The sequence below is a fragment of the Lepisosteus oculatus genome, chromosome 5 (genome assembly GCF_040954835.1).
Source record: "Lepisosteus oculatus isolate fLepOcu1 chromosome 5, fLepOcu1.hap2, whole genome shotgun sequence".
NCBI lineage: Eukaryota > Metazoa > Chordata > Actinopteri > Semionotiformes > Lepisosteidae > Lepisosteus > Lepisosteus oculatus.
In genome coordinates, this window is record NC_090700.1 from 25,341,029 (window position 1) to 25,367,748 (window position 26,720).

At 36.8% G+C, this 26,720-nt stretch overlaps 1 protein-coding gene across 1 annotated transcript in view; it reads left to right on the forward strand.

Moving 5' to 3' along the window:
• The window catches only part of chodl (chondrolectin), a 136,400-nt gene that overhangs the window by 106,025 nt on the left and 3,655 nt on the right, over positions 1-26,720 (forward strand). Inside the window, 2 exon segments of the mRNA XM_069189725.1 lie at positions 1,100-1,151; positions 1,547-1,643. Coding sequence (XP_069045826.1) covers positions 1,100-1,151; positions 1,547-1,643 — 149 coding nt within the window.

Consider the following 26,720-nt stretch of genomic DNA (forward strand, 5'->3'; position numbering starts at 1 on the left):
AGTACTTTAATATATTGTCTATAGGAAGACAAGAAATAACATCTCAGGCTTTGTGAGCTATTTCTGCTACAAGTATGCCATTGTATATTTCCCAAAAATATTTATAAAGACATATTTGTTGTTCATTTAATTGGTCTGATCTAGTGATACATGCCTTTCTGGGTTTTGTAAGAGGACACGGGGAAGGGTCATCTCTAACAGGTATTTCTGAAACGAAACGCTGAAAATGCTAGAGATTGACCTTAGCAAGATGGCGGACAAAAAGAATCAGCTGACCAGTAGATGGAAAGGGTCTACCTTAAGAAACAACGAGACACAGCTGAGACACATCAGGAACCGGAATATAAGTGGCCCGGAGGCAGTGAACAGGGTGGAAGCCGGTAAGGTGAATGCGTTTTGGAGGAAAAGAGTGGAAAGAGGTGCTTGTTAAGGATCGGGCTAAGGAACAACGAATGACTGCAAAGAGAAAGGTTTATGATTTTGGATTACGGACACTGGTTTAGGATACATCGCGGATTGTCTTTATTACGAACTTTTGGAACTCGGAACGAATCAGGACTAAGGGAACGGATTATTTTCAAAGTGTTATAGTCAATGAAAAAAGTTAAATTAAATTTTGCTGCTCCAGTGTTATGGAATGACCTTTCTCAGACCTGAAGAGAGACAACGTCTTTAACTCTCTTCAAATCCAAACTCAAAACTTACCTTAACATGTACGCTGATTGCCTACAACTGTGAAAACATGTTGCTCTTCAAGTGGGTAGCTCCATCAGCATATGTAGGCTGCAAAGAAACAAGTAAAGGTTTATTCCATGCTAAAAAGAGAAGGAGCCTTCTTCAGGTGGGTCAGTGGGTCTTTTTTCCCTCCTTTTTTCTCTTTTCAGCATGGAATAAACATTTACTTGTTTCTGTATGCTCTTGTTTTTTTTTCTTCTTTTTTTCTTTTATGTTTTATTTGCTTTTTATTTGTCTTTATTCACGGTGTACAGTGTCCTTGGGTTTATAAAAAATGTTATTATTAAACATAGAGTAAGTCATTTCTGTTGTTTCACTTTTATTTTCAGAAATCTCACCTACCAAGGACAGTACTGGAAAGGAGATGTCCAACACACATGAGGAAGACCAGCAAGTCATACCAGCAGGACCCTCTGGTAACTCCTTCGAATCACCATACACAGAGTGCCATACTCTGTGTACAACAGCATGCAATGACCTGAATATATTTAGAACATGCACTTAAAGAGGAAGGCATACTTATAATATGCAAAGGAGCAAGTAATAGGTTTATTCCATGCTGAAAGATAGAGAAAACACAATATTTGGCTGTGAAGCCTTCTTCAGGTGTCAATACTTATAATATTACACAACATATATGTATTATAGTGCATTTTATTAAATAATCTTACAACTGCATTCTACGACTGTGATCCCACATCACCAGTAACCAGATGACTTCTGCTCCTTCTTTTTGTCTGCTTTCTGATATTAACATTGAATTTAACAGTATAAACTGTTTTTCATTTTTTTATTGTTTTCTTTGTCGTAGGTCTGCTGCTTATTTATGTCATCATTCCTACAATTCCTTTGCTGCTATTGATTCTTGTAGCTTCAGGTACCTGCTGCTTTCAGATGTTGAGTAAAAGGTAAAACAATAGGCTATAGACTTTTTCTACTGATATAGAGCTACTATGACTGGAAAAATTGGCTCTGTGTGAATGTGTGTGTTTGTGTGCCCTGTGATGGTCTGGGATCCTATTCAGGATGTATCCTGCCTTGTTTTCATTGCCTGCTGCACCCCTGCAACCCTGTATAGGATAAACTGATTTAGAAATGGATGGATGTATTAAAATTTAGTTTCGTAACTGCCTTATATACAGGTAGGCTCTTAATTCTGAAGGTTAATTCTGAATAAGCTTTTGTATTATATCTGGAGGCATTAGAAATACAGATGCAGCCATTCAAAGTTCACGGTACAAACCCCATACCGCACGCAACTATGCACAAGCCCCTGCGCCGTACCGCGGTAAGTGATTGGCTGGCCAAAATGACCGACAGGGGCACTTGTGGTGCATTGGTTGGTAGTGAAAAGATTTAATCATTTAATCTCTTTACTGTGCACGTTTCAATCTGCTTAGTATTGAATATTTATATGGAATTTTACAACTAAAGGGAAATTTTAGTAGCTGAGCATAAAAAGAATAGGAGCATAACGCATCTGAATGTCATAAATGATATTAATTTAGTAACATAAACATATTATGTAAACTGTATATTGCTGGTATTGGTAGTTTAAAGAAAAAATACTCACCAGTATTCAATTACTCCCTAAACATTTTAAGCATCAAAGTCTTACATGTGGTTATTTCAGAAATGCTTTTACGTCCTCCTTCTGACCATACTGCTGTGTGTTTATGTACTTTGTGAAAATGGATTGTTTTAACCTTTTCTGAAAATACGCTCGTTTCGGAGTAAACAAAAGCATACTTTTAGAATTTGATTAATAGGGAATATAATATGGAATCGCATAGCTAGCTAAAGAAATTAATAAAAATAATAATAATATATGTGTATTTGTTCTTTAAACTACCAAGACCAGCCATATACAGTATAGTTTACATACAGTGATCTGTTTATGTTCCTAAATTAGTATCTTTTCTGAGCATGTGAAAGGCATGGTGAATCGGTGATCCTCAAGACTACTTTGTATGATTGAAAACGAATGCGTGATCGGATCAACGAAATGCTGTGGTGTTATTTTTTGTCAATGAAAAAATAAAGTATTTTTGTTTACATGTGAACCAGGGTAATACTTTGAGTTTAAAGCTTGTCCGAAGTCATTCATTACTAATACTATTAGTAATATCTCGGTAAAGACTTTGATTAATAAAATATTTCTGCATAATTAAAATATTTATTATAAAGGTGGTAGGCTGTGTACTATTGTCCAACTGAGCAATCTTGCTTTCATAAAATATACCAACTTTTTAATGTCTAATGATTAACATGCTGTAATACACAGTTTAAATTTGAAAGTCTAAAGAGTATACAACTTAAATTCTTAACTGAGTAAAGATTGTCCTTCAGCAGTGATCAGGATTCGAAACCAAGTGTTTTCTGGTGACAACTCAAATGCTGTACATGAAAGTTTTATTAGCTTCACCTGCCGGTTTTACAAGGTGATTCCAGATACTATTAACATAATATAAATTGCATACGATAAAGGACGGTATGACGCAAAATGACACGAAATGACGCGTTATGACATTATTTGATGCGATATGCCTACCGCGTTGTACCGCAGCGTACCCCGCTCATTTTGAATGGCTGCATCTGTACAACAAATGCTATGTCAGTACCTATTTGTTGCATATTTACAGAGTATATGTATCTCAGTATATATTGCTAAGGATCTGTGAAATATATTGTTACGGCTTTGGGTGACTTGAGAAGTGTCTCTTAGATTTTAGATACAGTTTGTGACACTGGGAAGTCAAAGCAGAGATAATGTTTGCTGAGGCCTGGGGGGTTTCTTGAGAGAATCAATAGTAAAGTTTATCCTAGTATACCTAAGCAAGTTGTGGATTAATGATTGCAAAGGAGCAGGGCAGAAAGACATAGTATAAGTTCTCCATAAGAGCACAGGAGAAAAAAGAGGGGGGAAGAACAAAGGAGAACAGAGAAAAGAGAGAGGAGTCTAGAAGAGTTGGGACTTGAAGCTTGCGCTAGACGAGAGCCCCTACTTCTTGATCACCAACCAGACTGGACTAGAACTAAGTATTTGAACCTCATTACAGCATGTTATTCTGTGTTTTTAGGGAACTTGGGTTTCCTGAGTAAAAGATACCTCAGTTAGAAACAAACAATCTTTCTAAATTAGGGTACATTTTATGGATAGGGATATAGGCTCCCATTTATTTTGTTGCATCTGTAGCGCCCCTGAAGAGGGAAATTATTAAATAATCAGTCACTCAACTCATTGTTTCCTCATCATTGGCTTTTAGTGTGAATCTATATAGGATATACAGTTTACAGTAATACAATATAACAAAGAAAATAAGCTGAAAGTTACAAAAATGCTTCTTAATATTTTTCTAATTATATATTAAGAAAATATTCTGCATTATGTCTTCTTCAGTCTTCTCCTTCTACATTTCAGTAAAAAAAAATACGAAACACTAGAACACAATGAAATTGGCGATATCGCGAGACCACATTAGTATTTCTTTAAAAATGTAATGTTCACTAGCAATATAAATGCGATAGCACTTTGGTTATTAATATAAAAAAAAACATTAATAAATATAGAAAACCAGGAACAGTGAAATAAACTAATGCAATTACCGAACATTAACTAAATTGTTAATCACTAAAACATTCACATTTAACATACCAAATACATGGCCTTTATGCTAACCACGAGGATTCACGCTACTAACTTTCTTCTAATAATTCGATATAACTTAACAAATACACTCAAATATGACCGGAAAATACTTTTGTCATAATAACAAATCATTGATACAGATGCTGCCATTCAAAATGAGCGGGTTATACCGCTTTAAAATGTGGTGCGCTTTTCGCGGTATAACCCAGGTTACCGTATAATACTGTATAATCTCACATAATACCAGATAATACCGCAAACAAGATAATAGTATCTGGAATTACCGCCAGGTGGAGCTAATAAAGCTCAACCTCTCATGTACAGTGTTTGAGCTGTCGCCATCAAAATCTTTACCGAAGATATTACTAATAGTATTAATAATGAATGACCTTGGACAACCTGTAAACTCAAAGTATTAGCCTGGTCCAGATTCTTTGTAACCGTCTTTGCAAATGAAAATACATTATTTTTTCATTAACAAAAAGTAACACCGCAGCATGTCCTTGATCCAATCACGCATTTGTTTCCAATCATGCAAAGTAATTCTTGAGAATCTCCAATTCACCAAGCCTTTCACGTGCTCATAAAAGATAAACATATTACTGTATGTAAACTGTACTGTATATTGCTGGTCTTGGTATTTTAAAGAAAAAATACACACCAGTATTCCATTTCTCCCTAAACATTTTAAGCATCAAAGTCTTACATGTGGTTATTTTGGAAACGTTTTTACATGGTCCTTGCTCCCTCTGACCATGTTACTGAACTGGACGTTTATGCAGTATACAGTACTCTGTGAGAAAAGTGATAGTTTTAAGCTTTTCTGCGAATACGCTTGATATCGGAGTAAAATACTTTTAGAATTTGATTAATAGGGAATATAATATGGAACCGTGTATCTAAAGAAATTAATAACGATATAATTATATTAATGTACTGTAACACAAACAGTATTATATACTGTACACATACCATATCTATTGATATGTGTATGGCTGTTTCTCCCCCAGATGCTGTGACTGTGCTAGTGGCATGATGGTTTAAGTGCTTGACTTATAAGTGAGAAGTTGGCTGTTCAAATCCAGCTAGCGCCACAAATGTTCTTTTAACAAACATTTCTTTGAAAAACTAAAATAGCAATATTATGTACAATTAATTGACTTTTATATATTTCTAAATATCACAACATGTTCGAATCTAAGTCATATTTTAATAACAACGAATAGTCACTGACTTTCCCTCTGAATCGCTCCAGTAGGTTATTAATAATATCTTCAGTGTCGCATCTTCCCAGTTTAGCTGATCTTTTGCTGCCTACACATGCTTTCACAGCTCCCTGGGTAAACTGTCATACTTGACTGAGAAAGCTTTAGAGAACGTAACATTTTTATGATCAACAAATTGTAAATACAACATTTACATTGGCGTTATTCATTTTTCACTTGAGTGTATGGAGGAGTGTCAGCTGTCAATGAGAGCAAACCCCCCCTCTTAAGCTGGGCAAACGATTTTTTTTATTTGTAAAAAAGAAATAAAAAAATAGATTTTCGGCTGTGAATCCTTCTTCAGGTGTGAGGGTGAAACACCTGGAGTTTGTAATGTAGAGTGCTCTTGACGGGTTAAACTTTAATGCAGGAAAAATTTCCCAGAGCTACAGTATACTGATTCTTATGGAATGTGTTTTCTTTCTTCTTTTTTTCAGCATGGAATTAACCTATTACTTGATTCTTATGGAAGCCCATTTCCGCCAGGGAGTAAAAAAAACACACACACACTTTTTCATTGACAAAAAGTAATACCACACTCTCTTGTTTAAAGCGTCACGTCTCTTCCCGTTAAAAGGAGGAGACACTTTACACTTTAACTCTTCAGTTCACAGAGAAATTTCACCAGAGCCTCTTCTCTTCTTGTGTCTAATTTTTAGTTTAGCAGGATTCAAGCTAAATTTCAGATGAAAGGCAGTGACCTCAATCAAGCCCAAATCAAAGTTGAGCTCCTTCAGAGCCTATATTACATTTTAACGTTTCATTTTGAGCTGACCCTCACACCTGAAGAAGACTTCACAGCCGAAACATTGTGTTTTCTCTCTTCCCTTTTAAGCATGTGTACGATGCTGTAATACAGTTTAAAATAAAAGTCTAAACAGTACCAACTTGAATTCTTATCTCTATTAATATAAATATCAAGTGGTATTAAATAAATACAGCTTTTAGTATAGATGACACTTTATTATTAAAATTATTAACATTATTTAAAAAATAAAAATGACTACAATCTAATCTTTCCACGTGTGATCCCAAGAGGAATCACAATACGCTTCTGCTTTGTTTAGTGATGGTATGAAAAAAAAATCTAAATGGAGAGAAAGCTATGCTGAAAGTTGATTAAGATACTTAGAAGACAAAGATAATGATTTACGTTGCATGGCTGGCTGAGCTGAAAAACAAACAGTTGAACAACTCTTAAGCCTACTGTAGTTTTTGTTAACACAAGTTTTTCAGTGAAAAGACAATGGGCATTTTTCCTCCCCCCTGCATTCTCAGAGTAGAATAGAATTTATTATTAGCACAATTTATTACAGTGCTAAATTTAAAATGATTGATTACTAATAGTTTATGCTAACACCTAACTTTCTTAATGCGAGAAGTACTAGTGTACACAAAAAAAAAGGGTTTTGGAGGGGGGGATATTCTGACAACAAGTGATTATAAGACGATCTGTCAAAGTGCAATGAAATTCAATATGCTGGACAGTATTCTTCTCAAAGCGCTTTTCAGGATAACACCAACAATACATTTAGAAGTTCTGGGAGGAAGAATATTATCAATATTATTAATAATAATAAACTTTATTTTATATAGCGCCTTTAAACTCAAACAGTAGCTATAACAATTAGCAATAGCAAAATAACAATATTATGGACACTCAATTGACTCTTTTTTTAAAAACATTTTTTTGACAGCTGGTACAGCACCCACTATTGCACTTTGACATATTGTCTTTAAATCAATTGCTGTCAGAATATCCCCACCTCCAAACAAGAACAAAATTGCAATGACTTTATTAACTAGCTGTTTCAGTAACTTAAAGTATGTATTCAAAGTAATAATTTAACCATATACAGATGCAGCCATTCAAAATGCACAGTACAAAGCCGCGGTACGGTAAACTACCCACAAGCCACAGCAGGACACTGCGGTAAGTGATTGGCTGGCCAAAATGACCGACAGGGGCACTCGTGGTGCATTGGTTGGTAGTGAAAAGATTTAATCATTTAATCTCTTTACTGTGCACATTTTAATCCGCTTAGTATTGAATATATGGAATTTTACCACTAAAGGGAAATTTTAGTAGCTGAGCATAAAAAGAAGAGGAGCATAACGCATCTGAAGGTCATAAACGATATTAATTTAGGAACATAAACATTACTGTATGTAAACTGTACTGTGTATGGCTGATCTTGGTAGTTTAAAGAAAAACTACATACCAGTCTTCCATTTCTCCCTAAACATTTTAAGCATCAAAGTTTTATGAAACTGTAACCAAATATGCGATTGCTGTATAGAATGAATTGTAATTAAAAAAAAATATTTAACACAAAAATTAAGCTGTTTACATCTTCCGCCTGAGAACAGTTACCCGTTGCTACCAAACACAGAAACTCAGCCACTAACTAGCAAAGAGAGGACATTAGCTAGCCAATATGATCAAGAAATAAATTATTATTTTGTTTATTTCTTTTGCACATTTATTTGAACATTCCCATCGATTGTACAAGCACTTGGAAACTGTCCAATCCTTAGTTCATCAGGCATTTTCTTTTTCGCTGTGGGCATTCTCCCGGTCTGGCGCCGGTCTGTGTCTTCTAGAATATAATGCCAGTGAACTCTTGTTTTTATGTCCACTATAACAGACAATCTCCTTTGCTTTTAACCGAGCGTTTAATAATTTCCTAAAATGAAAATAATTTACTTTATTTCCCTAAATCAATATAATATAAGGGTCAATAAAAGTATCTATCATCTATCTACAGATGCAGCCATTCAAAATGGGTGAGGTATTTCGCGGCATACCCCGGTGGGCGTGTCGCGGTATCACGCAGTGTCACGCAGTGTCACGTGGTTAATCGCGCGTCATTTGATGTCGTGCCGGAAACTATCCGGCGTCACCTTGTAAAACCGCCAGAGGGAGCTTAACCTCTCATGTACAGCATTTGAGCTTTTCATTTTGAACTGTGTATTACAACATGTTAATCATCAGTCATTAAAATGTTGGTATATTTTATGAAAGCAAGATTGCTCAGTTGGACAAAAGTACACAACCTACCTTTATCAGAAATATTTATGCATCAAAGCCTTTACCGAAGATATTACTAATGGTATTAATAATGGATGACTTTGGACAAGCTGTATACTCAAAGTATAATTTCTTTAGCACATTTGTACAAGCACTTGGAATCTGTCCAAGCCATACTTTGTCAGGCATTTTGTTTTACTTCAATGGGCATAAAAACTTCCTTGCTTTTAACAGGGCGTTTCATAATTCTATCTACGAAAATGATTGAAAATGCGACACTTATCATTCAACTAGAGCTCAAAATATCACAAGGATCCTCAAGAGCACAGCAAAGACTATATTAAAAGATACTTGTATGTATCAACGCTTTCTTTTCCATATACCAGATTTTATGGATCCAATCGAGAATCTGTGGAAAGAGCTGAAAACTGCTGTTCACAAACGCTCTCCATCCAACCTCACTGAGCTCGAGCTGTTTTGGAAGGAAGAATGGGCAAGAATTTCAGTCTCTCGATGTACAAAACTGATAGAGACATACCCCAAGCGACTTGCAGCTGTAATCGCAGCAAAAGGTGGCTCTACAAAGTATTAACGCAAGGGGGCCGAATAATTTTGCACGCCCCACTTTTCATTTTTTTATTAGTTAAAAAAGTTTCAAAAATCCAATAGATTTCGTTCCACTTCACAATTGTGTCCCACTTGTTGGTGATTCTTCACATAAAATAAAAAATTTATATCTTTATGTTTGAAGCCTGAAATGTGGCAAAAGGTTGAAAAGTTCAAGGGGGCCGAATACTTTCGCAAGGCACTGTACGTTTTAGGAATGTTTCATCTAAACAAACACCACAAAACTATTCTCGATTGTATTTCTGAATGTTATGTTAAACCTAAAGTAGTTCACTGCTTTAAATACATCGAATTAAGAAAGTTATGTGTAGCACTTTAGATATTTTTTTCTGAACCAGGGAAAATCTGATCATGTTTCTCTATAACAATAATAAAAAACTTTATTTTACATATCACCTTTAAAAGTGGTAGTACCTTTTTTAGTACTATATTTTTGTATTATATTCCCTATTAATCAAACTCTAAGAGTATGTATCGGCTTGTCAGTCAGGTCTTTTTTCTCTATTTGAATTGTGGTTTACACATTGCACGACTTTAAAAGCTAGAAAGACAGGTTTCGATTCACATTAGCTGGCGAGCCTTGTTAACAAAAAAAAACAGACAATACCCATGGAGGGGGAGGTCAACCCAGAGAGAGAGTTTTTTACCCTCTGTCTAAAAACCCAAATAACCCGGGGCAGAGACTCCGGGGGGATCATTGCGTGGTACAGAGCGGAGCTCAATCAATTCTTATGGAATGTGTTTTCTTTCTTCTTTTTTTCAGCATGGAATAAACCTGTTACTTGATTCATATGGATGCCCGGTTCCTCCGGGGATTCAAAACATTTTTTTTTTTTTAATCGGGTATCGAAGGGAATAGGCAGTATAACCCTGTTCATGCACAAACTGTGGCATGTTACAATGATTTGGGTGTCTCCTCTTGCCAGAAAGCTCTAAATTGCATTTTGAGCGTGGTTTTTGACTTGGGCGCGGACAGCACATACAAGGGTTAATGAACTGCACCAAGACATTTAAAATAGTATTCTTTAGGTGTGAGGGTAGGAGTGGACCGCAGCAGGCATAATCAGCAAACCAGGAAAACAAAGAACAGGACAGGTGAGATGTGTATCCAGAAAGCGAGTGATCAGAAAAAGGAAATGGTGTCTTTCCCTGGCATTAGCTCATCGGTATGGTGTAAGTTTACCCTTACTTCGTGTGACTGGAAAAGAATTCGTGATCGGATCAACGAAATGCTTCGTAGAAGGAGGCGCTCTTTTCCTCTAGTCTAACAGTCTGTCCACAAACAAAACATTCCTGTTAGACAAGACGAATTGAAAAAAAAAACAATTTTGTCAATGGAAACCGGTGTGTGTGTCTCTCTCTGCTGGATGTCCCTCTCACTCTCTGCTGAATGAGTAAAAGCATTTTATTAAAAATGCATTTGCATTTGTCTGGTATTTACTTTGGTGCCTTTTAACTGTTTTTCGATCTACTGTATTGCTTTGAGATGCCACTTTTAAAGGTGATATGTAAAATAATTATTTTTATTATTGTTATAGAGAAACATGATCAGATTTTCCCTGGTTCAGAAAAAAAAGATCTAAAGTGCTTAACATAACTTTCTTAATTCAATGTATTTAAAGCAGTAAACTACTGTAGGTGTCACATAACATTCAGAAATACAATCACGTATTTGACAAATAAAAACGATTACAATCTAATCCTTCCATATTTGATCCCAAAATCCCAAGAAATATACATCTAAACGGGTAGAAAGCTATGCTGAAAGTGTATTAAGATACTTAGAAGACAAAGATACTGTATCAATTTATGTTGCATTAGCCTGATTATGATTAAAAAACACATATAAATAAACACACGTTTGCGATTTAAATCAGAACACGATTTAAATCAATATAGATGTTTATATTGTAACGCATACTGTCCAGCCTCCATTTCTCTATAAAAATTTACTGTATTGCACACACACACACAATAGAAGCAGGAACCATTGTCAGCAGGGAAGAAGGTGACTATTCATTGTTATCAAAAATGACTTAAAATCGATCATGTTGTGATATTTTGAAATATAAACGTCAATTGATTGTCCATAATATCGCTATTCTATTTTTTGGGAGAAATGTTTGTTAAAAGAAAAGTCCAGCACCAGCTAGATTTGAACACACAACCTGTGAGTTGTTAGTCAGGCACCTAGACCAGTAGGCTACAGGGGAAGTCGCATGAAGAGGGAGGCGAAACAGCCCTACACAGCCCTGTCGCAGTACATGAATATAATCATATCGCTATTAAATTCTTTAGATACGCGATTCCATATTATTTTCCCTATTTATCAAATTCTACAGTATGCTTGTTGACTCCGGTATCTCTTTAGTTAAAGACTTCGAAGCTTAAAATGTTTAGGGAGAAATGGAATACTGGTGTGTATTTTTTACTTTAAAGTACCAAGACCAGCCATATACTGTATGTTTATGTTCCAAAATTAATATCGTTTATGGCCTTCGCAAGCGTTACAGTATGCTCCTATTCGTTTTATGCTCAGCTACTAAGATTTCCCTTCAGTGGTAAAATTCAATATCTACAACGGGCACAGTAAAGATGTTTACTGTACTGTAAGTCTTTCTACGACAGACCAATGGACCAAGAGTGCCCGTCGGTCAACCAATCACGTACCGCGGTACCCCGCGTCATCTTGCGTCACGATGCGCGACGCCGTAGCCAATTACCTCCGGTACGTGTCTCTACCGCTCACTTTGAATGGCTGCATCTGTACATAAACTATCGGAGAGAATTCTGGGGTCTCCCTATACCAGAGATTATGGTAGGGCTTCAGATTGGTGATTGGCTGACACCATCTGACAGCCCTCTGATTGGAGAAAAAAGACGTGCTGGTCTGCTATACATACTGTACCAGTATTCGAAATGTGTATTTTAAAAGTAAAAACCTTACAGTAGGCTGGGCAAACAATTTTTAATTTTTTTTAAAAAGAAATAAAAAATGAGATATAATGATGTGTTCCTGCTTAACTTAAACATTGCACTGTGATTTTTCTTCCTCGTGATCAGCTCAGAATCTTTGTGTGCGCTGTAAGGTTTTTACTTCTTAAATGTTTAAAATACACGAATTTCAAGACAACACACGTTTCGAAGAGAAAAAATCCCATTATTTTCTCTTCCTGTTGTGTGAAACTCATCAGCGGGTCTTCTTTTCCCAATCAGAGGCTCTGAAAATAGTGTACCACCCACTGCACTCCGTCAGAGAGGGGTGCGGCACCAAGAGAAGGAGGAGGCGCGGAGCTCAGAAGTACAGAACGAACGTTCTGCTGCCTGGAGTGCTTATGGCAGCAATCGCGTTTGCATTTATAACTTAGTTGTTAAAATTAATCAAGCAATATGAAGCATACTTTTAAGTCACTTAATTATCATTAAGTACAGCTTTCTCACCACTTAGACTACTTTTTGATACCATCCTTAGACAAAGCAGAAACTTGTTGTTCTGTCTAATGACATTACAAGTGTAAAGATTACAGATTTTGTTACGTTATACATTTTAGAAACGTTTCATCCATACAAACACCACTAAAACTATTCTCAATTGTATTTCTGAATAGTATGTTACACTTAGTTCACTGTTTTAAATACATCTAATTAAGAAAGTTAGGTGTTAGCATAAACTATTAGCAATCAATAATATTAAATTTAGCACTATAATAAGTTGTTGCACTTTCCCCCGCATCTTGTAAAAATATATTTTCATTGTTCAAATATACATTAAGTCTGACTATCATATAATACGTTAAATACAAAACTAAAGAAAAAATAGGGTTAAATATAATTCCAAATATTTTTCTAACAATGTTAACTGTTTATGAATCATAAAATGTATTAACTAAGGAATAGGATGGCACAGTTGTTAGTATGTTTTTTGTTTTGTTTTTTTTTCATAAATACAACAATATTACCTGATGTCTAAGTGGCTATCAAAATTTAATTATGCATGCAAACCTGTGAACTAGAAAGATAACTAAGATATCCATCCATTTGTAATGGTGGCAAAGTGGTTAGCATTGCTATCTTGCAGCACTGGGGTCCTAGGTTCAATTCCTGCCATCCTGTGTGAGTGGGGCTTACATGTTCTCTCTGGGTTACATGGTTTTTCTCCATATGTGTGATATGACTCCCTCTCGAACTCCAAAACATACTGGTAAGTTAATTGGTTTATGGGAAAACTGGCCCTGGTGTGTGTGTGTTTGTGTCTGTCTTTCCAGTGATGGACTGGCGCTATGTCCAGGTTGTATTCTGCCTTGTGTCCGTTGCTTACTGGGATAGGCTCCAAATCCTCTGTACTGGATAAAGAGATTAGAAATGGATGGAAGTAAAGGCACTGTATGGATGGAACTATACACAGTGTTAGAAACCCACTATGAAATGGCAGCATCTCACTGAGAATAAAATATTTTATAGTGCTGGCTTAAGGAAACAGCCTTTCCACCTCTCTTGCACATCAGTATCCATACCTAGTTATTTAAACAAATTGCCTCTAATTATAAACATCTTAATATGCTATCAAAATTATCTGTGGATCCGCATCAGCTATGGTTGCCCATTCCTTCAATTAATTTGCATCCAACACACAGTTCAATGCCAGCAACTACACAAAATCTAAAATACAATCCTCATTTCAGTATCTATGTAAACATACAGTCTATTAACTTCATCATCTTCATCAAAAGTATGCTTAACCCCATTAGGAAGTGTTCTTGTTATCAGTGTATTCCTCAGCTTTCCCCAAATTATCCTCTTCTTACCAACATCTCTAGTCTTTTATCCTGCAATAACTCAGCAAACACTTAAATCCCCAGAAGCTGACTGTGTTAATTTCTTTAAATCACAAATATCATGTGTAAATACTGGCCATGTAATACTCTGCATTGTGGAATAATAGTTTATTTTAAAGGGAACTAGAGAAACTAAAAACTAGAGAAATCAAGAAAGGCTTTTTTTTCTAGAATTAATAAATGCACATCCTGTTCACTGGGGAAATTAAATCCACACTGAGCAATCTTCAATATGTTCAGAATATGACAGCGAGAATCCTATCAGGGATGCATTACATCTGTTTTCAAGTCCTTGCACTGGTTACCTATCAGTTTTTGAGTCAACTTCAAAATCCTTATCCTCATTCAGTACCTACAGTATATGGCTTATTATCTGTCTACTTCCCACCTTTGTCCGTCTGACTCTGGTCTTCTAGCTGTCCTCAAGAACATCTACATTCTGTGGGTGACAGGGTCTTCTCTATCTGCACCCCAGAGCTCTCAGTTTGTATTCCCAGTAATATCAGTCATGTACCCTGAGTGCATTTAAATCTAACCTCAGAACCTTTCTTTTAAGAAGACTTAGTGTCTGTATCTGCTTCATTTTCTAATTTTGGTAGCACCTCTAACTGCTTGTCTTTCTTATATGTATTTACTTTATAATCTGTGGTCCTTTTATTTGTTTTTACATCTACTGTATTGCTTTGAGATGCCACTTTTAAAGGTGATATATAAAATAAAGTTTTTTATTATTGTTATAGAGAAACATGATCAGATTTTCCCTGGTTCAGAAAAAAATATCTAAAGTATACTAGATTGTCACTCTTCTCATTCCCTTTGCTAGATGACTTTTCATACTAATCTTATCAATCTAACTGCCTGTTTTCTGTGATTTCTCTATCCTGCTAGATTTGCAATTATTCAGAAAATTTTCTTCTTGAAATAACTCATTTCTAAATACATTTTTTTCACTGTTAACATCTTGCAGCAACTCTGCAACAAAATATACACTTAGCTCAACCTGACAGTTCATCCTGCTACCAACATTGAATAAAAAAAATCTTAAGATTTCTATATTTATGTCTTTTTTAGTGGTTTCATTAGTGACAAAGGCTAAACTTTCTTGGAAAAATGTATTTTATGTGTTGCGGAAAAAACTGACTTGCTTTAACAAAATATGTTTACAAATCCTTTCACCTGCCAATTTACCTGAATGCCCAACTATCTGAGAAGCCCTCCATGAAACCATGGTTGCTATTAATTCATTTAGGGCTCACTGACAGAATTGCTGTTTTTTACGCATGATAATTTTCTGATTCCTTACTCTGTTTCATGTTTACAGATAAGACTTTATTGATCGCGAAGGGAAATTGATGTACATGTTTATGTACATGATGAACATGTTTGCATGTTCTTTTGTAACATACACCTTTTTGTGTTTTTTTTGTATATCTAAGCAAGTGTTCCTGCATCCCTCTTCTGCACTATAGTCATGGATTTTTTTCTGTTTGCTTATTTCAAAGCAACACCTGCTCCATTTCTAAAACTTTTTGCCCATGTGCATTTTTGTATTTTTTACACCTCTAGCACTTTAACGTCCTGAATTTTCGTTTGCATTAATTTGTAGAATGAATTTGAGTTTTAGCCTTAAAAAGAAGTTTTCACTATCTTTTGTTTCTTGTCCTACAACTGTTATTATTGATCACCGAATTATTGTACTTGACATGACTTCATTCAGCCTTTCCTGAATGTCTATGACAGGTAGAGAGAGTGCTGTTTCTGGTGCGATCTTTTGCAGCTGACATTTCACTGTTTTAAACTAACAAAAAATTAGATTGCTCATAAATCAGTTATTCTATATAAACACAGCGTAATTGCCCTCCGAAAATCCTCTTTTTCTTGTTCGTTTTAGAGACCTTGATCGAAACTGATTTTAGATGTCAGAAAGGATTTATTTTCTCTGTATTTCCTACATTGCTTTGTCGAGATTTTAACTTTATATCTAACTTTATATCTAGGCTCAGATTTCAACTATAAATCGTACAGTAATTAATAGCGGTAAATACTGATGTTTTGCGCCCTCTTACCACAAAAATATATGTTTTGTAGCTGGGATTAACTTTATTTCGTACGCGTAGCTACTGCGATTCGGACACGGACAAGTTAAAGATGGCGGCAAATCAGACACCCGGGGGGGGGGGGGGGGGGGGCGTCTTCTTGCCTCCATAACTAAAATGCCAAATAGGAGTGGCTTAAGCGACATACACAGTCGTGTAACTGACAGTTTGAGGTAGCATATTGTGTAGATTTTGCTTTGTTGCTGATAGGTAAAGCTTTCGAAACTCTGCCCCAAAGTCATGTGACTGATTTTTCGCCCTGTTTCGTTGGTTAAACGCAATGATCACAAGCACCACCATGGTAACTGGGATGTGTAGTTTTTAATTCCGTTTGAATTATAACTGTACGTACTGTCTTCATATTTGGCCAGGGCTTTAAAGAGAAGGCGCGCCAAAAAAGTTTGGTGCCGTCATCTCCGCTTTAAAGGTACCCCCGTGCTGGAAGACTTTGACCTCGGAACGTTTGCCCAGCGTACTTACATCATACACAGATTTCTAAACTGATCAGGAGGAAGAAAAATCACCCATGTTTTGTGCATAAAAAGTGGTTATTAACTATCAAAACCTGTTTATTTATTTTATTTTTATTTAGATTAAGAGTTCCTGTCACCCCCATTCCCATTTAAATCACAAACCGTGTTTAATTAAATGTATTTTAATGTAAATCTTTATCTTTGTCTTATGCATAATAATGTTCACCACTCTGTCCAGCAAATTAATAATAAACTTTTTTTATATAGTGTTTTAAACGAATAAGTAATTAGATTGCTCATAAACCTAATCACTTATTCTAAATAAACACAGTGTAATTGCTCTCTGAAAATGCTTTTTCTTTTTATTTAGGCTCAGATTTCAACTATAGATCGTATAATTAATAACCATAATAACAACCAACCAACAAGAACAACCATATAAACATAATACTAACCAAAAACATAGATAACAACCACAATACAAAATCAAATATATCAAACCATTAAACTCTCAAAATTCCTCCAATTATCATAATCTCGCCCCTTATGCAAAACCTAACCCTCCTCCCATCCCAGTTTATCCTCTTTATCATAAACAAAATCCACTTCAATTTTCAACAGAAAGCATTACACAAAATCACCTCAACTCTCCATACTCAACAACGATAATTCACAAACAGCCAGAACATGTAATTCCAAATTCCCAAATAGACCTCATTTCCATAGCCCCGCCCCTCATGCAAAACCAACATCCCTCCCCTGTTCTCTCTCTCCGCTGGCATTTGTAATCGTTTTTATTTTTTAATAAATTTTAGCAAAGTCGTGTATTTTAAAAATCTTAAGATTTCTATATTTATGTCTTTATTTAGTGGTTTCATTAGTGACAAAGGCTAAACTTTCTTGGAAAAATGTATTTTATGTAAACCATGTTTGCTATTAATTCATTTAGGGCTAGAATGTGTTCATTGTCTTTCAATGAAAGAAGTGTTCCTTTCGCCGTAGTCGGGTTGACATTAGAAGCTTGCCACGCCCGGACTGTTACACCAATGCATTAGCATGTTAAAGTGATTTCATTGAGGAGCCTAGCTTTCTTAACTAGTAGGTACTGTACTTACTGGGTTTTTGAGGGGGGGAGGTGTCTTTCACTGGAAATCTCGCCCCCTTCTACTTTGAAAATACCTGTGAACCCAGTTTAATTCGTCACAGCCAGCACTCCCGCAGAGAGGGGGGTTGTACTTACAGTGTATCGGTATACAGTAGCCAGAGCCGACCGCTACGCCGCCCACGTGTTATGCTCTTCGTTAATGTCTAAACCAGAACACATCGCATTGAAGAGCCACCTTTAAAGGCACCATATACAATAAAGTTCATTATTATTATTACTATTGTTAATTTGCTGGACAGAGAGGTGAACATTATTACGCAGAAGACAAAGATAGTGATTTACATTGCGTTGTGCATTGTGCTGCTGTAATAAAGTTTTAAATAATAAAAAGTCTAAACAGTATCAGCTTTATTTATGGGTTTTAAATAAAGGCGATTTAAACGTGATTTAAATCAATATAAATGTTTATATTGTAATGCATAGGTGACTATTCATTGTTATTAAAATGACTTAAATTCGATCATGTTGTGATATTTAGAAATATAAATTTGTTTGGTGCGAGTGAAGTTTTATTTAATCTCTGAGCCAGGGAAACGTTTTATTTTTTCAAAGAAATAAAAAATAAAAAATTAGATATAATAATATAAACATTTACTGCAATACATTTACTTTGGTGGGTTGCCGCGTCAGCCTGCAAAGTTTCAGCTGTGAATCCTTCTTCAGCTGTGAGGGTCTTCAGTTCAAAATGAAACACTTGGAGTTTGTAATGTAGGGCGCTCTGAACGAGTTCAACTTTAATGCAGGAAAAATGTATTTCCCAGAAGCTATATTGATTCTTATGGAAGACAGTTTCCACCAGGGAGTAAAAAAAAAAAACATACTATGGTATTCTCTCCGATGCAGTGCAGTTAAAAACATATCTCTGATGCTGTTCCTAAATGAATATCGCTATATGCTCCTTTTCTTTTTTCCAGTGGATTGAACAGGGAGAGGCATTTCATTATGTACGTTTCACCGATGAAACAACAGTGGTTCTGGAACAGTTTTCAACCATGTCGTTTTATAAAAAGGGGAGATATGTGAACAAGCAAAACCCAAAACAAACATGTATGCCATACGGTGTGCGCGTTACTGAAGCTAAAAGTTTAGCCTTTGTCACTAATGTAACCACTGAATAAAGACATAGAAATCCCTACGTTACAGACTGTATATGGCTGGTATTGGTAGTTTAAAGAAAAAATACACACCAGTATTCCACTTTCTCCCTAAACGTTTTAAGCATCAGAGTCTTGTGGTTATTTCGGAAGTGTTTGTACATGCTCCTTCTGACCATGTTACTGTTTACTGTTACTGACCATATTAAGTTTAAGTGCCTGTGGGCACTTTTCCTGTCTGTGGGGGGTGGACAGTCTTTCATTAGAAGGTTAGCGTTCTACTCTGAGAATGTAGAGGGGGTGGAAAGTGCCCGCGGTCATTTGATTAGTACAAAAATTCTCACTGATTCCCTTGCGAAGATATGGACATAGGAATATTCGTGCGTGGTAAAAAAATGGCATAAAAATGACAAAGTGAAGGCTGTGAAACCATTCATAATGTACTTTATACACAAAGCAAGTGTTCTCACAACTCTAGGAGGTTTCGTGAAAATGCTACAGGCATGCCAAAATCGCTTTTTTTTAATTCAAGGTGACTTTAAAACGGTTTTCACTTTCAGATTTTGAATAAAAAAAGGCATTTAATTAAACACGCGATTGCGATTTTAATCAATTACTGTATTGATTGAAACACACATTCTGTACATTCTCCTGTCGTCCAGTGGTGTAAAATGAATTAGCAGGTGATTGAGATAACAATGCACCGCCCACTGAGTGGAATGTTCTCATTTGTTCTCAAGTGTAAAAAGAGGTGATAATTCTTAATGATTCCGTGTCGCATTAACTAACCTCTTCAGTTTATTCCGCCAGACAGTACATTAATATAATTATATCGTTATTAATTTGTTTAGATACGCAATTCCGTATTATATTCCCTGTTAATCAAATTTTAAAAGTATGCATTTGTTAGATAACAAGCGAATTCACAGAAAAGGTTAAAAGACTATCACTTTATATATTAGGATATAATCCTAATATGGTCAGAAGGAGCACGTAAAAACGTTTCCCAAATAACAACATGTAAGACTTTGATGCTTAAAATGTTTAGGGAGTAATGGAATACTGGTGTGTATTTTTTCTTTAAACTACCAAGACCAGCAATATACAGTACAGTTTACATACAGTAATATGTTTATGTTCCTAAATTAATATCGTTTATGAGCATGTGAAAGGCATGGTGAATCGGAGATTCTCAAGAATTACTTTGTATGATTGGAAACGAATGCATGATCGGATCAACTAAATGCTGTGGTAGTTACTTTTTGTCAATGAAAAAATAAACTCTTTTCATTGACATAGACGGTTACGAAGAATGTGGACCAGGGTAATACTTTGAGCTTACAGCTTGTCCAAGGTCATTTATTATTAATACTATTAGTAATATCTTCGGTAAAGACTTTGATGCATAAAATATTCCTGCATAATTAAAATATTTATGATAAAGGTGGTAGGTTGTGTACTTTTGTCCAACAGGACAATCTTGCTTTTATAAAATATACCGCCTTTTTAATGTTTAATGATTAACATGCTGTAATACACTGTTTAAATTTAAAATTCTAAAGAGTATACAACTTAAATTCTTAACTGAATAAAGATTGTCCCTCAGCATCGATAGGGATTCGAAACCGACGTTTTCTGGTGACAGCTCAAATGTCATGCCCTCTGCAGCCAGAGGGCGCTCCTTCTCTGTCCTGTCCCTAGTTTCCGGTCTGCTGTCCTTCCTGTCCCTTTCTTCCTTGGGCTATATATTTCCGGGTCTTGCACTCTGTCCTCGCTCAGCATTGATGTTCGGATGTCCTGAGACCCGCCTAGCACCAGGGCACCCCACGGCCGCTCCCTGAGGGCATAGGTGTCTATATGGCATTCCTGAACTCTTTGCACTAATGAGCCCGGGCCTTTTTCCCGTCTCGCCGCTACGCATATGGGTCTTTTTCTGCTCTCCTGCTCCCCACAGTTAGTCCCTTTGGACGTCCGTGACAGAATGCTGAGCCACCTACTGAACCCGCGAGCGGCGTTTTTTTTTTGTCTTGCCGCAGTTTTTTTTCTTGTTCTCTGGGCTGTTTTTTTTTTCAGTTCCTCTATTCTAATCACTGGATATCACTCCGATCTTCCGTGCCTGTGAGCGGGTCCTGTACCTGGCTTTCCTCGGGTAGATCACTCCAATATCAGTGATTGAATGTTGAGCTGGCTTGCCTATTCTTATTACTGGATACCACTCCGAGCTTCTGTGTCTGGAGCGGGTTCTCGTGCCTGGCTCTTCCTGGTCTTGCTCTCTCCGATATCAGTGACAGAATGGTAAGCTTTCTGCCGTTCCTCCATTCTTTTCGCTGGATATCACTCCGGGCATTTGTGTCTGTGAGCGGACTTCGGTCTGGCTTTCCTCAGGTTGTCCACTCCGAAATCAGTATACTGTAGCTTCTGGGAAATACATTTTTCCTGCATTAAAGTTTAACCCGTCCAGAGCACTCTACATTACAAATTCCAAGTGTTTCACTCTCACACGTGAAAAATGATTCACAGCCGAAACGTTGCAGTATTGTATTGCAGTAAATGTTTATATCATTATATCTATTTTTTTATTTCTTTTTTACAAATAAAAAAAATTGTTTGCCCAGCTTAAGAGGGGGGTCTGCTCTCATTGACAGCTGACACTCCTCCATACACTCAAGTGAAAAATGAATAACGCCAATGTAAATGTCGTATTTACAATTTGTTGATAATAAAAATGTTAAGTTCTCTAAAGCTTTCTCAGTCAAGTATGACAGTTTACCCAGGGAGCTGTTTAAGCATGTGTAGGCAGCAAAAGATCAGCAAAACTGGGAAGATGCAACACTGAAGATATTATTAATAACCTCCTGGAGCGATTCAGAGGGAAAGACGGTGACTATTCGTTGTTATTAAAATATGACTTAGATTCGAACATGTTGTGATATTTAGAAATATAAAAAAGTCAATTAATTGTCCATAATATTGCTATTTTAGTTTTTCAAGGAAATGTTTGTTAAAAGAAAATTTGTGGCGCTAGCTGGATTTGAACAAACCTCTTGCTTATAAGTCAGGCATTTAAACCATCACGCCACTAGCACGGTCACATGATAAGTGGAGAAACAGCCATACACATATCAATAGATACTGTATTTGTACAGTATATAATATTGTTTGTGTTACAGTACATGAATATAATTATATCATTATTAATTTCTTTAGATATGCGATTCCATATTATATTCCCTATTAATCAAATTCTAAAAGTATGCTTGTTTACTCCGGTATCAAGCGTATTCACAGAAAAGCTTAAAACTATCACTTTTCTCACAGAGTATTGTATAGTGTATAAACATCCAGTTCAGTAACATGGTCAGAGGGAGCAAGGACCATGTTAAAACATTTCCGAAATAACCACATGTAAGACTTTGATGCTTAAAATGTTTAGGGAGAAATGGAATACTGGTGTGTATTTTTTCTTTAAAGTACCGAGACCAGCCATGTACAGTTTACATAATATGTTTATGTTCCTAAATTAATATCGTTTATGACCTTCAGATGCGTTATGCTCCTCTTCTTTTTATGCTTAGCTACTAAAATTTCCCTTTAGTGGTAAAATTCCATATAAATATTCAATACTAAGAGGATTAATACATCCACAGTAAAGACATTAAATGATTAAATCTTTCCACAACCAACCCACGACCGACGAGTGCCCCTGTCGGTCATTTTGGCCAGCCAATCACGTACCACGGTATGACGTGTTATGACGCGTTAGAACGTAGGGAAATCCCTGTGGTACATGTTTGTACCGCACACTTTGAATGGCTGCATCTGTAACTGTTTTCTGCAAATCGTGTTTTCTACACTTTTTACCTGAAGAGAGAAATTATAAAATTATCAGTTAATCGTTGTTTCCTTATCAGTGGCTTTTAATGTAAATGAAGAAAGGCAACGGGAGCTCCCTCTCACTGTGTTTCACAGACATAAGTAGTAAATTATCGATTAAAACTGTAGACAACCCATTACACATCCAGGGTATGGAAGGAGTATAATCTATTTTGAGGGAAAAGGGTAGGGAAAAGACCCTGTGCTGAGTCTGAGAGAGAAAATTGAATTCCAAGGCGAACATAATCCAAATCGTGAGACTAGAGCGAGGTCGGAGATCAGAAGCGGCAAGTCGGAAATCCAGGGGGTCACAAGAACGAACGAGAAGTCGGATTAACTGGATACGTAGCTCAAGCTCAGGAAACCTCAATAGGACACGTTGCAGAGTGGAAGTTTAAACAGACAAGGTGAGTGAAGTTAATTAGTGAGTGATTGGCTGCTTGCGGGTAATGCAACGTTGTCTGTGTGACCGGGGTAAAGTTAACTTGAAGTTCAAAAACGATTTTGGCATGCCTGTATTGCTTTCATGAAACCTCCTAGGGTTATGAAAACACTTGCTTTGTGTATAAAGTACATTGTGACTGTTTTAAAGGCCTTCACTTTGTCGTTTTTATGACATTTTTTTAACACGCTCGAATATTCTTTTGTCCATATCTTCGCAATGGAAACACAGAACGCCTTGAAACCAAATGCATTTTGAAGACCACGACTTGTGGAAATTTCCACAGCCTCTACATCTATCAGTGAGCTAATTATCTTTTTTTAAACCTCCAGGTTTTCATCGATGCGTAATTACGCACTAACTGGAACCCAGGGGGACTGCTGTGTACACAGCTTCAAAACACGAGAAATACTACTCAATACGGCTTAGTGCGAAAAACCTGTATATCACCATAGGAAGCAGAACAGTGCAGTCTCCAATTACCCAGACTGTAAGCATGGGAACAAAGCTTTGTTTGATTTATGAAACCCTTTCTTTATGTCCTGTTTTCAATCAGGTAAGGGTCAACTATATGCATAATACTGCTGACAGCAAGAAAAATTCAAATATTCTTTACTCAGCAGCTTATTAAAAACAGCTCCCATGACGTTCAAACTGATTTTTTACACAGAAGACTGACACAGCTTTGCATTCTGTATCTCGTTTTCTTGTGCTTCTATTTAATGTGGAACTATGCACTGGGATAGGGGAATGCTGTTCACAAACCAATAACTTTTAAACCACAGCACCCACAATGCTGCAAGTAAGTGTTTTACATACTAAGCAGGCCCTCTGACCTTTCCCAGCTTTGTTTTGGGTTGTGAAACCTTTCCTAATTTTTTTTATGTTTTTTTTTTTTAATATATAGCACCACAGGTAATACATTGCAATAGGGGGGTCTTCTTCATGGCTCAATAGCATTTCAAGCACAACAGCCACAATGCTGCAACCAAGTGTTTTACACACCGGACAGCACCCCTAACTTTATACAATCTTGCTTTGGGTTGTGGAACCTTTTTTATTTTTTTATTTTTTCTTTAAGATAACACTACAGGTAATACACTGGGATAGGGGTCTTCTTCATTACTCAATAGGTATTTAATCACAACAGCCACAATGTTGCAACCAGGTGTTTTACACACCAGACAGCCCCCCTCTAACCTTATATAATCTTGCTTTGGGTTGTGGAACCTTTCTTTATTTTTTTATGATTTTTTGAAGATAACACTACAGGTAATACACTGGAATAGGGGGGTCTTCTTAATGGCTCAATAGCATTTCAAGCACAACAGCCACGGTGCTGCAACCAAGGGTTTTACACACCAGACAGCCCCCCTTACTTTACACAACCTTGCTTTATCATAATCTGACAAGATACATTGTTTAGGGGAGACCTGACCACCCACTGTCCCCCCGGAGCCCCAATTAATTCTGGTTTTGGTAAGCTTTTGTTGAACTCTCTTCAGCCTAAATACAGGGGTGCCCAGGCCCAGAATGTTACACATACTGACAGAGAGTGATCTCATTATGTGTGTTTGGATTTTAACAACTATTATTATTGGTTGCTAGAACCAAAACAAATCTATGTTAGACATTTTCATCTTCAGCCAAAAAATACAAACCTGTGTGTTGTAAAAAACTGTTGGTTCAGCTCGTGAGCTTGGTGCAGATCAAGCTCACGAGGTGCCATATGTCCCCCAGCTCCGAGCCCATTGGACCTGCGGGTGTGACCAGAGCTGCAGGATAACCATGCTGGTGAGGGTCAGTTCAGCTTTTCTATTGGAGTGAACATGGGGGTTACATGATGGTGCTGTCTGTGGTCTGGCTGTCCTGCTGGTCTGGATGAGGAGTGCATAGTGTGGTGCAGGTTCTTGTCCCATCCTGTTGTTGGTCCAGGTTGGAGGGTTGCACCGATTCTGAGCCTTGTTAGCTGGTATGGATTGGTTTGGGGGTGTTGATACCAGAGTGGTTCAGGAGGGGGGTGGAGGTGTCTTGGGGGCATTCTTGTTTTTCTATGAGTTCAGGTTGATTCTGTTTGTTCTGAGTGTCTTGGATACATCCGTTTGTGTGTATAGATGAAAAAGTTATTGAAGAGCACCCCACCCATCTCGGAGGAAGCTGCCATGTTAAAAAACCCTAAAAAGAGAATTAAAGTTTCACACAACAAAGCATGTCAGGAGGCCTGCCTAGTATGCACAACACCTGATTGCAGTAAAAAAATCATAAAAAAATAAAAAATCCAAAGCAAGGTTGTGTGAGGTGAGGGGAACTGTCGGGTGTGTAAAACACTTGGTTGCAGCACTGTGGCTGTTGTGCTTGAAATGCTATTGAGCTATGAAGGAGATCCCCCTATTCCAGGGTATTACCTGTAGTGCTAAAAAAAAAAATAAAGAAAGGTTCCACAACCCAAAGCAATGTTGTATAAGGTTAGAGGGGCTGTTTGGTGTGTAAAACACCTGGTTGCAGCACTGTGGCTGTTGTGCTTAAATAGCTATTGAGTCATGAAGAAGACCCGTATCCCAGTTTATTACCTGTAGTGTTATCTTAAAAAAAATCATAAAAAATAAAAAAGGTTCCACAACCCAAAGCAAGATTGTATAAAGTTAGGAGGGCTGTCTGGTGTGTAAAACACTTGGTTGCAGCATTGTGGCTGTTGTGCTCGAAATGCTATTGAGCCATGAAGAAGACCACCCTATTCCAGTGTATTAACTGTAGTGTTATCTTAAAAAAAAAATAAAGAAAGAAAGGTTCCACAACCCAAAGCAAGGTTGTATAAGGTCAGAGGGGCTGTTTGGTGTGTAAAACACTTGGTTGCAGCACTGTGGCTGTTGTGCTTGAAATGCTATTGAGCTATGAAGGAGATCCCCCTATTCCAGGGTATTACCTGTAGTGCTAAAAAAAAAAAAAAAGAAAGAAAGGTTCCACAACCCAAAGCAATGTTGTATAAGGTTAGATGGGCTGTTTGGTGTGTAAAACACCTGGTTGCAGCACCGTGGCTGTTGTGCTTAAATAGCTATTGAGTCATGAAGAAGACCCGTATCCCAGTTTATTACCTGTAGTGTTATCTTAAAAAAAATCATAAAAAAATAAAAAAGGTTCCACCACCCAAAGCAAGGTTGTATAAAGTCAGAGGGACTGTTTGGTGTGTTAAACACCTGGTTGCAGCACCGTGACTGTTGTGCTTAAAAAGTGTCATGAAGAAGAACCCCTATCTCGGTGTATTACCTGTAGTGTTATCTTCAAAAAATCATTAAAAAATAAGGAAAAGTTCCATAGCCCAAAGCAAGGTTGTATAAGGTGAGGGGGGCTGTCTGGTGTGTAAAACACTAAGCATTGTGGGTGCTGTGGTTTAAATGCTATTGGTTTGTGAACTGAATACCCCTATCCCAGTACACT